This window comes from Eptesicus fuscus, chromosome 6, assembly GCF_027574615.1.
Source record: "Eptesicus fuscus isolate TK198812 chromosome 6, DD_ASM_mEF_20220401, whole genome shotgun sequence".
In the NCBI taxonomy this organism is placed as follows: Eukaryota; Metazoa; Chordata; class Mammalia; order Chiroptera; family Vespertilionidae; genus Eptesicus; species Eptesicus fuscus.
The window spans coordinates 73,442,347-73,455,741 of NC_072478.1; the positions used below are offsets into that span (position 1 = coordinate 73,442,347).

The 13,395-nt window shown below is 47.5% G+C and overlaps 1 protein-coding gene across 1 annotated transcript; it reads left to right on the forward strand.

Annotated features, from left to right (window-relative positions):
- The first annotated feature begins 478 nt into the window (after positions 1 to 478).
- IL4 (interleukin 4) lies at positions 479 to 8,507 on the forward strand. The gene is made up of 4 exons (XM_008146033.3): positions 479 to 613; positions 870 to 920; positions 6,029 to 6,157; positions 8,412 to 8,507. Exons 1-4 carry the CDS (start codon positions 479 to 481, stop codon positions 8,505 to 8,507), a joined length of 411 nt encoding a protein of 136 aa, XP_008144255.1.
- Positions 8,508 to 13,395: the final 4,888 nt, after the last annotated feature.

Below are 13,395 nucleotides of genomic sequence, written 5' to 3' on the forward strand. Positions count from 1 at the left end.
TACCACCCATACTTGGAAAAAGCCAGGTTGAAATACCATTCAAGTCAAACTTTCTTGATATTACTCTATCTTTCCCCAGGAGCATTGCACTACAACAAATTCGGACACCTGTGGCCTCTTCCTTCAAAGCAAAAAGCCAGCAACAACCCCAAGCTGATAAGATTAATCTAAGAACAAATTATGGTGTAATTTCCTATGCTGATACTTTGTAGTTAATTTTAAAAAAGGGTTTCATTTTCCTATTGGTCTGATTTCACAGGAACATGTTACCTGTTTCTGTGAGGCATATTTTTCTCCTGGAAGAGAGGCGCTGATTGGCCCCAACCTGGTGTAATGAAAATTTCCAATGTAAATTCATTTTCCCTCGGTTTCAGCAATTTTAAATCTATATATAGAGATATCATTGTCAGAATTGCATTGCTAGCTTCTCCTGGTAAACTAATTGTCTCACTCTGTCATTGCAAATAGAGATCGATTAATGGGTCTCACGTCCCAGCTGATTCCAGCTCTGGTCTGCTTACTAGCATGTACCAGCAACTTCACCCATGGACACAAGTACAACCTCACCTTACGAGAGACCATCAAAACGCTGAACATCCTCACAGCGAAAAAGGTGAGTGAGCTATCTGGCACCATCTCTCCAGATGTGTGGTGATGCCGTGCGTATTTCTTAGACTCTGAGAAGAACGGAACAGCTTCCGGAGAAGTCAGTAGTTGGTTGATGGGATGGGAGACTTCTCCCTGGCACTTTGTTGAGGGACTGTGGGAAGTTTTCTCAGTTTGAGGGAGTGGGAGCTGCGTGGCAAGGATCACTCTGCTTAGTTGGAAGTAACTGTCTCTCTTGCTCTCTTGTTCCTGCCCGGGCCAAGGACCCACGGTGCATGGAGCTGACCGTAGCAGACGTCTTGGCTGCCCCGAAGGTAAGAACCGTCTGGGGTGGTCTGCTTGGCAGACAGACGGGGACTTGGGACAGGAGAGCCATCTACAAGTGTTTGAACAAGAAACTTTTTTTTTTTTTTAACAGAAAGCGAACAGGCCCAAATTAACTATAAGGTGTTAAATGTTTTCAAAGAATGAGAATTCTGATCTTTACTCTCAAGTGTTTCTGGTTATATTTGATTTAGAGCAGGCGTCCTTAAACTACGGCCCGCGGGCCACATGCGGGTGTTTTTGCCGTTTTGTTTTTTTACTTCAAAATAAGATATGTGCAGTGTGCATAGGAATTTGTTCATAGTTTTTTTTTAAACTATAGTCCGGCCCTCCAACGGTCTGAGGGACAGTGAACTGGCCCCCTCTTTAAAAAGTTTGAGGACCCCTGATTTAGAGGATGTCTAATAGAGAACTTGGATTCTGTCATCCTAATGGAGATCCTGGTCAGGATTTACCCAGCCCCGGCCTAATACCTGGAACACAGGAGGCCCTCAATAAATGCTTATTGAAGGAGAGCATTTTCTGGCCCATACATTTCTGAAAAACCAAATACTCTCACAAAAACAGATATTGAGATTACAGGTTGAGGGAGCTTTCATTTTGTCTAAGAGACTTCCTATGGCAACACAGAAGGTATTGCCAGAGCCTCGTCTTCCGCAGCCTGGTCACCTCGCAGCCCACCGGCTCCGGGGTGCTGTCCAGGGACCCTCGGCTTGCTCTGTCCTGCCAGCTCCCCTCCGGCCGGGTCTGGAGCCCTCCTGCCAGATGAGGTCCAACTCATCCCTGCTTCTGGCTGCTTGGGCATCTCGCCTTTCTACCTCCTGTGCGCCTCACCCCCGCCCCTCACCCCCTGCAGTGGGAGGAGATAGATTTGACAGCTGATAGTGCATTTTCTCTGACAAACACATGACTACAGACATATCAATAGCTTTGTGCACATCAGTTCCTGTTTTCATGGAAACACACGACTGAGAATGAAAAACCCAAAGCTTCAATTTGCCAGTGGTCTCCTAACCACCTGCTTTCCGCGTGTGCTGGGGGTGCCTGGCCAGGAGTGCAGCCTGGCGGGCTGGGCAGGGCCATGTCCCAGCACCTAGGCCGTACAACAGGCCCGTCCTACTTCATGAGAAAAACCACTCTTGGGGCCTTTATCTGGATACCTCATTTCATTAAAGATTATTCCAGGAATCTGATATACAATAATATATAATATCATAATAGAATTATATATAACATTATATAAGTGTATAGTATGTAAGCATATATATTATATAATTTGGTCCTTCAGAATCTCATTATGTATCAGACTCTGTCTATCAGTAGGATGGAAGGACTTGGAGATTTTATATACCTATAAAATTATATGCAGGGTGGGCAAAAGTAGGCTTACAGTTGTGAGTACGTGGAACACAGAGTTTATTCTTGTATTATTATTTATTATTGTACTATTTTCCATACAAACAACTGTAAACCTACTTTTGTCTCACCCTGTAGGCTAATGTGATATGTGTGTGTGTGTAAGTAAGTAAGTAAGTAAATAAATAAATAAATAAATAAATAAAATAGCCAGGAGCCCACAGCGGTGTGCTCTGGGCGCCCCAGAGGGCAGCTACATTGCCGAGAGAGCTCTACCAAAGCCAAGGGCAGGGCCCCGAAGGGAGTGCAGAGGGTCTGAAAGTGAGGTGGTCTGTGGTTTTAGCTCTGGTTCTGCTATTAACTAGTTGTATGGCCTTTGGCAAGTCTCCACACCTCTCTGTGCCTCAGTTTCCACATCTGAAGAAATGAAAGTGATTTTAAAAGTTGGTTGGAATCCAACTCTTGAGTTAGTGGAAAGTGATATTGTAAGATGCTTCAACTCTTGATGAAAGACAAAAAAACTGGTTGTAGAGAAGCAATAATTCTAGGAGGGGGGGGGCGGTGGTTGGAAATGATCAAACCTTCCCAGTCCGGGGGACCCCTCTCTGGGCTGTCTCTAGAAGACCCAGCCACCCCTCAGCCCACTGAGGTGCAGGCCTGGCCACGCTGCTCTCCTCCCATTCCGGGCCCTCTCTGCATTTGGTTCTAACATACGTCCCTCAGCGCACAGGCAGAATCTCCACCACCCACCCTACCGCCAATGCCTCCCTGGCCTGCCTCTGTCCCTCCGAGGTACTACCTCACTTTCCTTTCTTTTCTTTTACTCAAGACTCAGTGCTTACTTATCTAGGAGGGTATTTCAGAACAAGGAAAGGCGGTTCCTTTTAAAACCCACAGAGGTGATATGTGGGAGGGAACGTTACTTTCTTGTGTTCCTGAAGAGAAATGGCTTTCCGAGATCCAGTGTCTTAATTTTATTTCTTTTGAGAATCAAAAATTCCTGTATCTCCCTGTTGGATAACATCCTGCTCTGGGCAGTTGCTGACAAGAATGTGCTGATCTAAGTCCCGGGCCACAGGCAATGCCTGCCCGGGTGTCCACGAAGTTAAGGTGGTCTGAGGAAGAGCCAAGTGCAAAGCAAGCAAGCTGCTGGCCCAGGAAGGATTTCCTGGGTGGACCCCTGAAGGTGTTTCCTACCAGAGAGAGCTCAAGTTCATAATTTGCAGAAAGCTCTATGTCGACCCTCACATTTTTTTTTAAGGAGAAAGTGAAGGCTTTTCTTATACACAGCGCTGGCTCGCCACATCTGGGCAGAAGTGTAGATAATGGATAGGACACAAACGGGACTGAATGTTTACAGGCCTGAACGAACTAGCGAAGAACCACGTTAGCGCTCTACAGGAGTCCCTGCCACAGAAATCTCCCAGGAGGCGCGCCGCCACGGGCCACTGGCCGTCCCTGAGGGAGCTCCCCGGCCTGCGCCTGGGCCTCCCCTTTGAGTCCCTTTTGCTGAGTTCTGAGCTGCGAGGTCCGCCAGGCTGTGAAGTGTGCCCCTGAGCTGGGCTGCGCACACGCGGGCAGCGAAAGCTGGACACGCAGCTGAAAGCGGTCCGCAGGGGCTGGCTTCCCGCGGCTGTGATACCAATGGAGCCAAAACTCCAGCCCTTTGTTAAAAAGGCCTTAGGAATCAGGCTGTTTTGACCTTTTTCCATTTGATTCAAACTCTTTTCAATTCCTATTTTATCCTAATGACCTTCAGGAAGTCCTTTGACAAATATGGTTAGCGGGTGTTCCCTATATTATATGGCCATCTATGCAACACCAAGAGGCAGCCTCATTGCTAGGCTCCAAGCCAGAGTTCTCAAACGTCTCATTAGGTTTTGATGGAAAAATAAGCCAAGGGGCTCTTCTCCTTTTGGCCACTTGAGCCTCGCTGTTCTCTCCACAGCCACAGGGGGTCTGCCTCACCGCCGCTGCTCCCCACACAGCCCAGAGGCAGGGTGCTGCAGGGGAGGTTCCTGGCGCCCTGAGCCCAGAGATACCAGTGCTTCTCTTAAATCCCCAACTGGAATCAGGGCCCAGGAGGACTCCCACCAGCTCATTAAGTGGGTGCCCTTCCACGGGTGTGCCCGTGGGCCATCACTCCCCCCTCTCCCCCCTCTGCCCCAGGGGGAGGTTCCAGGAAGCTTCTGTAGCTTGGAATTCTGGTGCTTCTAGAATTTTGCCTAAATAATAAGAGATGAACACAAATATGTACACAGATGACTCACTGCTGTGTTTATTTACAAAAGCAAAAAAAACTGCAATAATAGGGGATTGATCAATTATGATACAAATATGCTATGAGTTCCTACAAAGCTCTCAATCCCATGTTCCAAATAGTTTTGAATGACTTCAGAATACAGTTGTACTATATGTTAAGTGTAAAAAGGTTACAAAGCAGTACCAATAGTTGGTCCCTATTTTGAAAAAAAGTATTTTTAAAAACCTGGGAAGATATTTACCAAAATAATCACAGTAGTTATCTCTGGCTGGTAGGATAATGAGTGAATTTGTTTTTGTTGAATATATACTATTTTTATAGTAAACTTACATTACCGTGATAATCAGGAAAAGGATGTAACTGTAAGACCGTACAAAGCTGCCCGGACAGTGCTTCTCATATAAACACCCCCTGGAGCTACTGTAATGCGCATCTGTGGTTCCGGGGGCCGGGTGGGCCTGGGGTTCTGTATTTCCAACAAGCTCACGGGTGATGCCTGTGCTGCTGCCCCACGGACCACGTGCTGAGTGGGAAGGGCCTGGAGCGTGTCCTGCCAGAGGCCAGGAGAGCTTCATCTGAGCTGGATCAGGCTCGAGCTAAGACCACTCTCCAGACTCTGTGACTTCGTTTTTCAGGGGAAATGAGAGGACACACCAGGCCTGCTTCAGACTGATACACAACCCCTCTCTCAGGCTCCCAACAAGAGCTGTTTCCCTGCGTGTACATTCCCTCCTCTCAGGCCCAGACGGCCCCAGGAAGAGGCCTGTGGCCAGAGCCGCCGGCATTCCCAGGAGGTTCTGACCATGTACATGCAAGGTCCAAAGCCCCAGACTGGAGCCCCGTCCACGGCCCAGCTCCATGGCACCCTCTCTCAGACGCTTCCTGCTCCCCAAGGCCAGATTCCTCACCAGGATCCTAGCTGCGGGGAAATGTCTTATCTCCGCACTTGGACCCGAGTTTATACACACACGGCTGTCTCCCATGGGAACAGCTAAATGTTCAGGCAAAGGATGGGCACCCAGTTATTCAGCAGTTACGTAGGACTTCCAGGGAGACCTGGGCTTTCGAACCCCATAGGAATGACTGTGAGCTCACGCAGGCACCTTCCACAGACAGAAACGGACCTGGGCTCCAGACAGATGGATCTGCATTCAAATCCCCACTGTGTCCTCCCCTTAGTTGAGTGACTTTATTAGGCATCCTTTCAGCAAAACCCTCTAAGAGAAAGGAAACCGGGAGAGTCTGAGGAAAAAGCTGCTGAATTTGCAGATAATTGGGAGGGGGAGATGTTGTTTGTAGAGGTTTATGGCTGTGGTAAGCAGCCTTCATTCCCATGGCAAGAATCCTTGCATACCTGGCCCATGTCTGAGCTAACCTGCCTCCATCACTTTCTTCCTGGAAACCAGAAAGCAGAAGGAAAAGCCTCTCCCATGTTCAGAACAGAGCTAGCGTACAACTACCTGGTATTTCTCTCCCTAGAACACAACGGAGGAGGAAACCTTCTGCAGGGCCGCGGCGGCGCTCCGGCAGGTCTACAGGCACCACCCGTGCTTGACCAAAAGGTTCCTGAGCGGACTTGACAGGAACCTCAGCAGCATGGCCAACAAGGTAAACCGCATCATGCCGCGGCGTGGCACCCGGCGGACAGCACCTTCACGTCTCAATGTTCCTCATGATAGTCCCGTTAATCAGCCCATCCATTCGTTCAACAAGTATTTGTTGAGGCTCTAGGAGTGCCAGGTGCTGTTAGGCACGGGGGGAACCGTACTAGGGAGAAGGCAGCAGAGGCCCTGTCCTCAGAATGTTCTAGTGGCGGAGATAGAAAAGCAAACTAACATGCCCATGATGCCAGGCAGGGACAAGTGCTGCGAAGAACACAGGAATGAAGAACATAGGGGTTAGGAGGAAGAGGAGTTGGTGACATCATCTGAGGAGGATTTAAATTACGTGAGGGAGCAGGCCTCATAACTAACTGGAGAAAGAACATTCCTGGCGTGGGGAGGCGGGAAGGGGGGACAGCTGTGCAAAGGCCCTCCGGCAGAAATGAGCTTCATGCGTTCAAAGAGCGGTAGGAAGTCCAGGGTGGCTGGACCAGAGTGAGCAGGGGGATTTTAGCAGATCAGATCACACTGGGCCTTTGGACTCTGCCCCAGGTATGGTGGGAAATACCCACCCGGTTTTGAGCAGGACAGAGACTACGACCTGATTTTTGTGACTTAGAAAGATCACTCGGCTCCTGTGCGGTAGACGGAACAGGGGTAAGTGGAGGACAAGAAGGCCTGTTGGAGGCTGAAGACGATGGAGGTTCAGAAAGGGTGGGAGCAGCAGAGGTTGTTAGACTTGGGATGTAACTGAAAATAGACCCAGAAGGACTTGCCGACATGTCAGATCCATTGGGAGGGGTGTGAGGCAGCGAGTGAACAGTGGCCTCTTGCCTCCTGGCCTGAGCCCCTTGGGGGATGGTTGGCGTTTACAGATATGGAAGAGTGGTGGCAAAGCAGGGTGAGAGGTTGAGCAGAAGTTCAGGAGTTTAATTTTCTCCATAGTAAGTTTGAGGTACCTATTGCTTAGCCAAATAGAGATGTTGAGAAGATGGTTGGAAAAATCTGAAGCTTAGGGGACAGGTTAGAACTTGTTATATAAAGTCAAGTCCCCAGGAAGATGGACCTGAAGGACAGAGAGAAAGGAAGTTCTGAGCCCGGAGGCACTTACAGAGTTCAGGTAGAACAGGGTCCAGCGAGACTGAGGAGCAGTGGAAGCAGCAGGAAAGGGGAGTGTGTGTTGCCCCAGAAGGCAAGCGAAGGAGGGAGTGAGCAAGTGTGTCAGGTCACTGGAAGGTCAAGTAAGATGAAGACAGAGATGGCCATCGGATTTGGCACGACAGGGGCATCGGTGAAGCTGATATAAATGGAAACGTGGGGATGAAAGGCTGACTGAAGTGGGATCCGTAGAAAATGGCCGGGGAGTGGTGAGAAGGAAGGGGTGATGAGCACAGAAAAGTCTTCTGAGGTGTTCTGCTATAAGGTTGCAGAGAAATGGACCAACAGCTGAAGGGCAGGCGTGGAGTGAGGGAAGTTCTTTGAAGGTGGGCTATATACTCAGCATGGGAATGTGCCAATGGGAACAGTCCAGTGAGAGGGGAGCCGACAGTGCAGGAAAGAGGGAGAGCCAAGAGTGGACGTTATCTAGTGCCAAGTAGAGGAACTGGGGACATTCACCCCTCTCTGGGCCGGGTTACCTTATCTGTAAGATAAGGTGACGGAATAGGGAGCTGACATTACACTCAATTCTAGTTTAATTCTCTTAATCATCTTATAAAATTCGCACTGTTTTCCCCGTTTTACAAAAGAGGAAACTGAAGCGTTCTATAAATGAAATGTTTGTCCTAAGTGATATAATCAACAAACTGGTAGAGCTGAGACCCAAACTGAAGCAGTGGCCTGGTGGCAAGTACCTGGAATCCTTCCCACCTGGCATGCCGCACGCTGTGTTGTTGCTATTTAATGGGCAGGAGGGCAAATGGACTGGACCTCTCTCAGCAGCCCAGGCGCCCCGCAGAAGGCCCAGGACGGCAGTGGACAGGTCTCAGCCTCTACCTTCATGGTAGGCCCTGAGCAGCACCTCGCAGTGTGTGACACACGTCTCCGGACACTGCGGCACCCTGAAGGCAGAGACTGGAAACAGGCAAGCCCTGCTGTCCTAGTGGTGGAGTCAGACTCCCCTTGGCTGGATCTAGGCTGGAGGCCTGGTTCCATCACTGCTCAGGTGCTAAGTGCCAGAGTAGGCTTGACTGGAGCAGAGAGGCAGGACAGCAAGACTCGAATATTTAGCAATGCAAGCTAATGAAATGTTTCTTTTGTAGACCTCCTGTCCTGTGAACGAAGCCAAGATGACGACACTGAAAGACTTCTTGGAAAGGTTAAAGAGCATCATGCAAGAGAAATACTCAAAGGGTTGAAGCTGAATATTTTAATTTATGAGTTTTTAATAGCCTTATTTTAAAAATATTTATATATTTATAACTCATCATAAAATAAAATATATGTAGAATCTGACAGCAAGGTTTCTCTTTACTCGCAATGGCACCTTACTTGACAACTTTTGGGGAAAGCAATTTAATTTGCTGAGAAGCTAGTATGGAAGTAAAAAAGGAAAGATTGCTTTGCCCTCTCCAGCTGCGGACATAATGCACAAAATGATTAAAGAACACAAGTCCACATAAGACATAGATGATGAGAGAGAGCTGCAGCGTGGGCCCATGAGGCCTGAATGGAAAAGGTGTCCCCTGGGTGCTTAGAACATGCTTCTCCCATTGGCACAGGATTGTTACATTGAGACTACAGGGGAAAGTAATTCTATCACACTACCTGGCTCTGCAGTGAATCATGTTTAAAGCTCTAATAATGTAAATTATCTTGATTCTCAAGTCATAGAATCAACAAAGCACAGAAGAATTATGGTTACAGAACAGACTATAAGTGCTACTAACCTGACACTATAAAAGCTGAATATGATTGAGAGGTAAAAGAGGAGGGAAAGAATGAGAGGTGGGGACCTAATATTGCCACCCACTCAGCGACAGGGTCCATTAAGCAATACTGTCTAAGGTTGATGGAATGAGAACAAGAGATTTAAGTATTTATTCAAAATTGCAAAGGTAGTAGGAGATCTAAAAATAATCTTCTATATATATAAAAGCCTAAGCAACAGTTACGCCCAAATGACCGAATGACCGAACAATTGGTCACTGACCATTAGGGGTCAGACTTTCAACACAGGAGCTGCCCCCTGATGGTCAATGTGCTCCCACAGGGGGAGTGTGGCTCATCCAGAAGCCAGGCTAATGGCTGGCTAGCACAGCTGTAGTGGTGGGAGCCTCTCCCCACTCAGCGGCAGCGCTACCGAGAGGCGGCAGGTGCAGCGGGCCGGGATGAGCTCGAGTGGCAAGGCGCCTGGCCCCAGCTTGGGCTCCTCCCTGGCCGCCTACCACTTGGCACACTGCTACATCCCCCAAGGAATCCTGGATTGCGAGAGGGCACAGGCCAGGCTGAGGGACACCACCCCCCTCCCCCCTGCCCCCGCACGAATCTGTGCACCGGATCTCTAGTTTACTATAAAACATTTGGAACAGTAAATTAATGAGGTAAACCCTCACTTTCCAATAAAGAAACCAACACATATCTGAAGTTGATAAATCAAAAAATAGTTGGCAAGAGTGGTCATGAGTTGATTATGGTAGCTAGGGATGGGTACATGGGGGTTAATTGTACTACCTTGCTATTATACATATTTGAAAGTTCTTATAATAAAAAGTGGGGAGAAAATCAATAGTGAGTGAATAAAGAGATCATTGGTATTATCATGGTAGCCATCAGAAAAACTAAATACTACAAAAAAGGGAAGGAGTTTGTTGGGAATGGGACTTGGGTAAGGATGGGTGAAAGCAAGGGAGAAGGCGGTTGGCTTTCTATTTTAAATCTGTGTGTAACCATGTACAAGAATAATATGTTTTTAAACATTAAAAAAACTAAAATTAAAAAGACAGATGATCACAAACATTGGCAAAGATGTGGAAAATTGGAATTCTCAGGCATTGCTGGTGTGATTGGAAAATGGTGCAGGCACTTTGGGAAACTGCAGCAGCTCCTCAAAAGGCTAAACTTAGTTACTACAGGACCAGCAATTCCAATTCTAGGTCTCTATCCAAGAGAATGGAAAACACATGCCCACACAAACACCTCTACCCAATGTTCACAGCAGCATTACTCATAACAAAAAATTAGAAACAACCGTCAATCAACAGGTGACTGGATAGACAAAATGTGGTATATCCATACCACAAAATATTACCTGGTGATAAAAAATGAAGTACACATGCTACAATGTGGATGAACCTTGGGAACATTATGCTAAGTGGAAGAAGCCAGACACAAAAGGCCACATATAGTATGATCCCACTTATATGAAATGTCCAGAAGAGGCAAAAAGTAGAATATTGGTTGCTATTATGTAAGTTATCTACACTAATAAAAAAGAAATATGCAAATTGACCATACCTCCACAATGACCACCAGCCAATCAGGAGTATGCAAATTAACCCAACAAAGATGTCAGGTTAATTTGCATATGCAGGCGTGGAGCGAAGACTGAAGACTGAAGAGGCTTGAACTTCTTCGCTGCGGCAGGAGTGGAGAAGCCTCAAGGCTTGGCTTCTCCGCTGCAGCTGAAGGGAGAAGCCAAGCCTCGCTGCGGCCGGAGTGAAGGCCTGGGTCCTGGATGCCGGAGGACAACCGGTGCCAGCAGCCAGGGGAAGGAAGGCCTATTGCACGAATCTTCGTGCAACGGGCCTCTAGTATCTCAATAAAACTGTTATTTTAAAAAATTAAAGGGGAAGAAAATAAGTGTCAAGTCATGGAAACTTGCCTTTTGAAGACATGTTCCCTGCAAGAATGTGGATCTAAAACAGTGAATGAGCACTCTTTTCATCTTCACTTACACGTGTGATAAAAATTAATACTAGTACTAAAATTATACCAACACATGTAACATCTTTTTAACTCTTTCAAAATAAGGGAACAAATCAAAAGCTTAAAGTCTCACCCTGACCACAGCCAGTTTCACCCTGCCCACATAAAATACCAGCATGCCAAGGGCAACCAGTAACTAAGAGTCATGGAGCCTTGAAGGCCCCATTGAAATGTTAGTTTCCCTTCTTCTTTGATTGAGGCACATTTGCATTCAATGGCTAATGTGAGCTGTAGTCTGCCACAGGATATGAGTTGTGGGCTGCAGTTTGTGTACGAGGCCAGGGTGGTAAAAGAAGGGCTGTGGGGAAGGTATTTTAGAATGGGCCATAGAAAGGACATAGGCAGGCTCCAGGTAGGTCGGTCATAAGATAAGCTTCAATGGTTAAGATGCAACTAACTCTACTTACTTCCTGACAGGTGATGCTGGGCTCTGGGTGGAAACACCCAACAATAAGCCCTTGTTTACCAAGGGAGTGAGACAACATGAGTTGAGGCCACACATCAAAACTATGAGTGGCCCTAGCTGGTTTGGCTCAGTGGATGGAGTGTCGGCCTGCGGACTCAGGGGTCCCAGGTTCGATTCCGGTCGGGGGCATGTACCTTGGTTGCGGGCACATCCCCAGGAGGGGGTGCGCAGTAGGCAGCTGATGGATGTTTCTCTCTCATCGATGTTTCTGGCTCTCCCTCCCTCTCCCTTCCTCTCTGAAAAATCAATTATATATATATGTATATATATATATATGAGTGAAGAAACTTTAGGATTAAGTGAAAGTTGAGATGCTTGTCAGTTAAGCACATTCACTTAGGAAACTTAGCCACAACCCATGCCTGCTTCATGCCATGCGCCTCTTGCCTGTGCATGGAATGGGTGATGCTGATGGTGAAGGCTGAACCCCTTCCTCCCACTAGCAGCTACCTCCTGCCTTTTACCTGTGAATGTATTATATCTCTAACTGGCATTAGTAGGTGATAAATACCTACTGAACAAGTAAATGAAAGGAACAATGTTTCCGTTTCACTTATATGTGGAATCTAAAGAATAAAATAAAGGAACAAAATTAAAACAGACTCATAGATACAGAGAACAAACTAATGGTTGCCAGAGGGGAGGTAGGTGGGATTCTGAGTGAAAAAGGTGAAGGGATTAAGAAGAACAAATTGGTAGTTACAAAATGGTCACGGGGATGTACAGTCAATAATACTGTAGTAACTATGTATGGTGCCAGGTGGGTCCTGGAAATATCAGGGGGATCACTTTGTAAATGACTGTCTAACCACTAGGCTGTACCCCTGAAACTAACAGAAAATAATACTGAATATAAACTGTAATTTAAAAAAACCAGGCAACCTAATAAAATAAAAAACACGTTTCACTCCATCTATGGCCGAGGGACTTTTACTGGAACATTCTTGGCCCAATTAGAAATGTTGGCCTCTGATAAAACGCATCAGGGGCTCTCTTGCTGCTGCTATTGACTGATGTGTGCATCCGGTAACCGGGTCCTGTTTTTCCCCCACTTTTCTCCACATCATATCTGCCGGCCCCTCAGGGTGCCCAGACCGTCTGAGACTGAGGAATCCTGGGGCGGAGTGCGTGCACAGCTTTCTCAGGGAGCAGGGCGCAGGGGGCCTCTTGGCATGCAAGGTGAGCTTCTCAGTGCCTACCAGCTTCCCCAGAGGTGAGGCGATCCCTTACTCTAGTCTCAGGGCTGATTCTTGGTCCAACGTGTCAGCTCATTAGAGCTCCCATTCCCAGGTGGAAATCTCCTGTTCCTGTCATCCTAGTATTTCCTGAATGGGTCTCTGCCCCAAGCACTCAGACATTCTCTTCAGCTCTCTGAAGTGTTTCTCTTCTAACGCATCCTTCCTGGCCACTTCTTCCTAGCTCGACTTTCAGTCTCCAAGCAGTCTATCCCTTTCTTGTTTCCAATAGCCAGTGTAAAACCAAACACAAGCCTGTGCTGATGTCTTGTGTGCTGACCGCACACCGGGTAACTGCTAGGCAGTGTGAGTAAAGAGAAGTGAAGGTACAGGTGTCCGTCATGGAGGTACCAGCTGAGTGCAAGAGCGCCAGCGGAGGACAGGGAGGTTGGCTCCTCTGGCTCACAGCCAGTGCGGTCTCCAGCACACAGTGTGACATCATCTGGTCTCCCAGCGCCCCATCTAATCCTTCACCATCTTTCCAGCAGTATTTTCTTTAAAACACAACGCGAGTGACCTCTTAAAATCCTGCTTACAGAAAACTCACAGCAGGAGCCTGGCCCCTCTTTCCTGTTCAGGCTCCATTGTCCCCACCCCTTTTGCCCAACTTCAAACTTA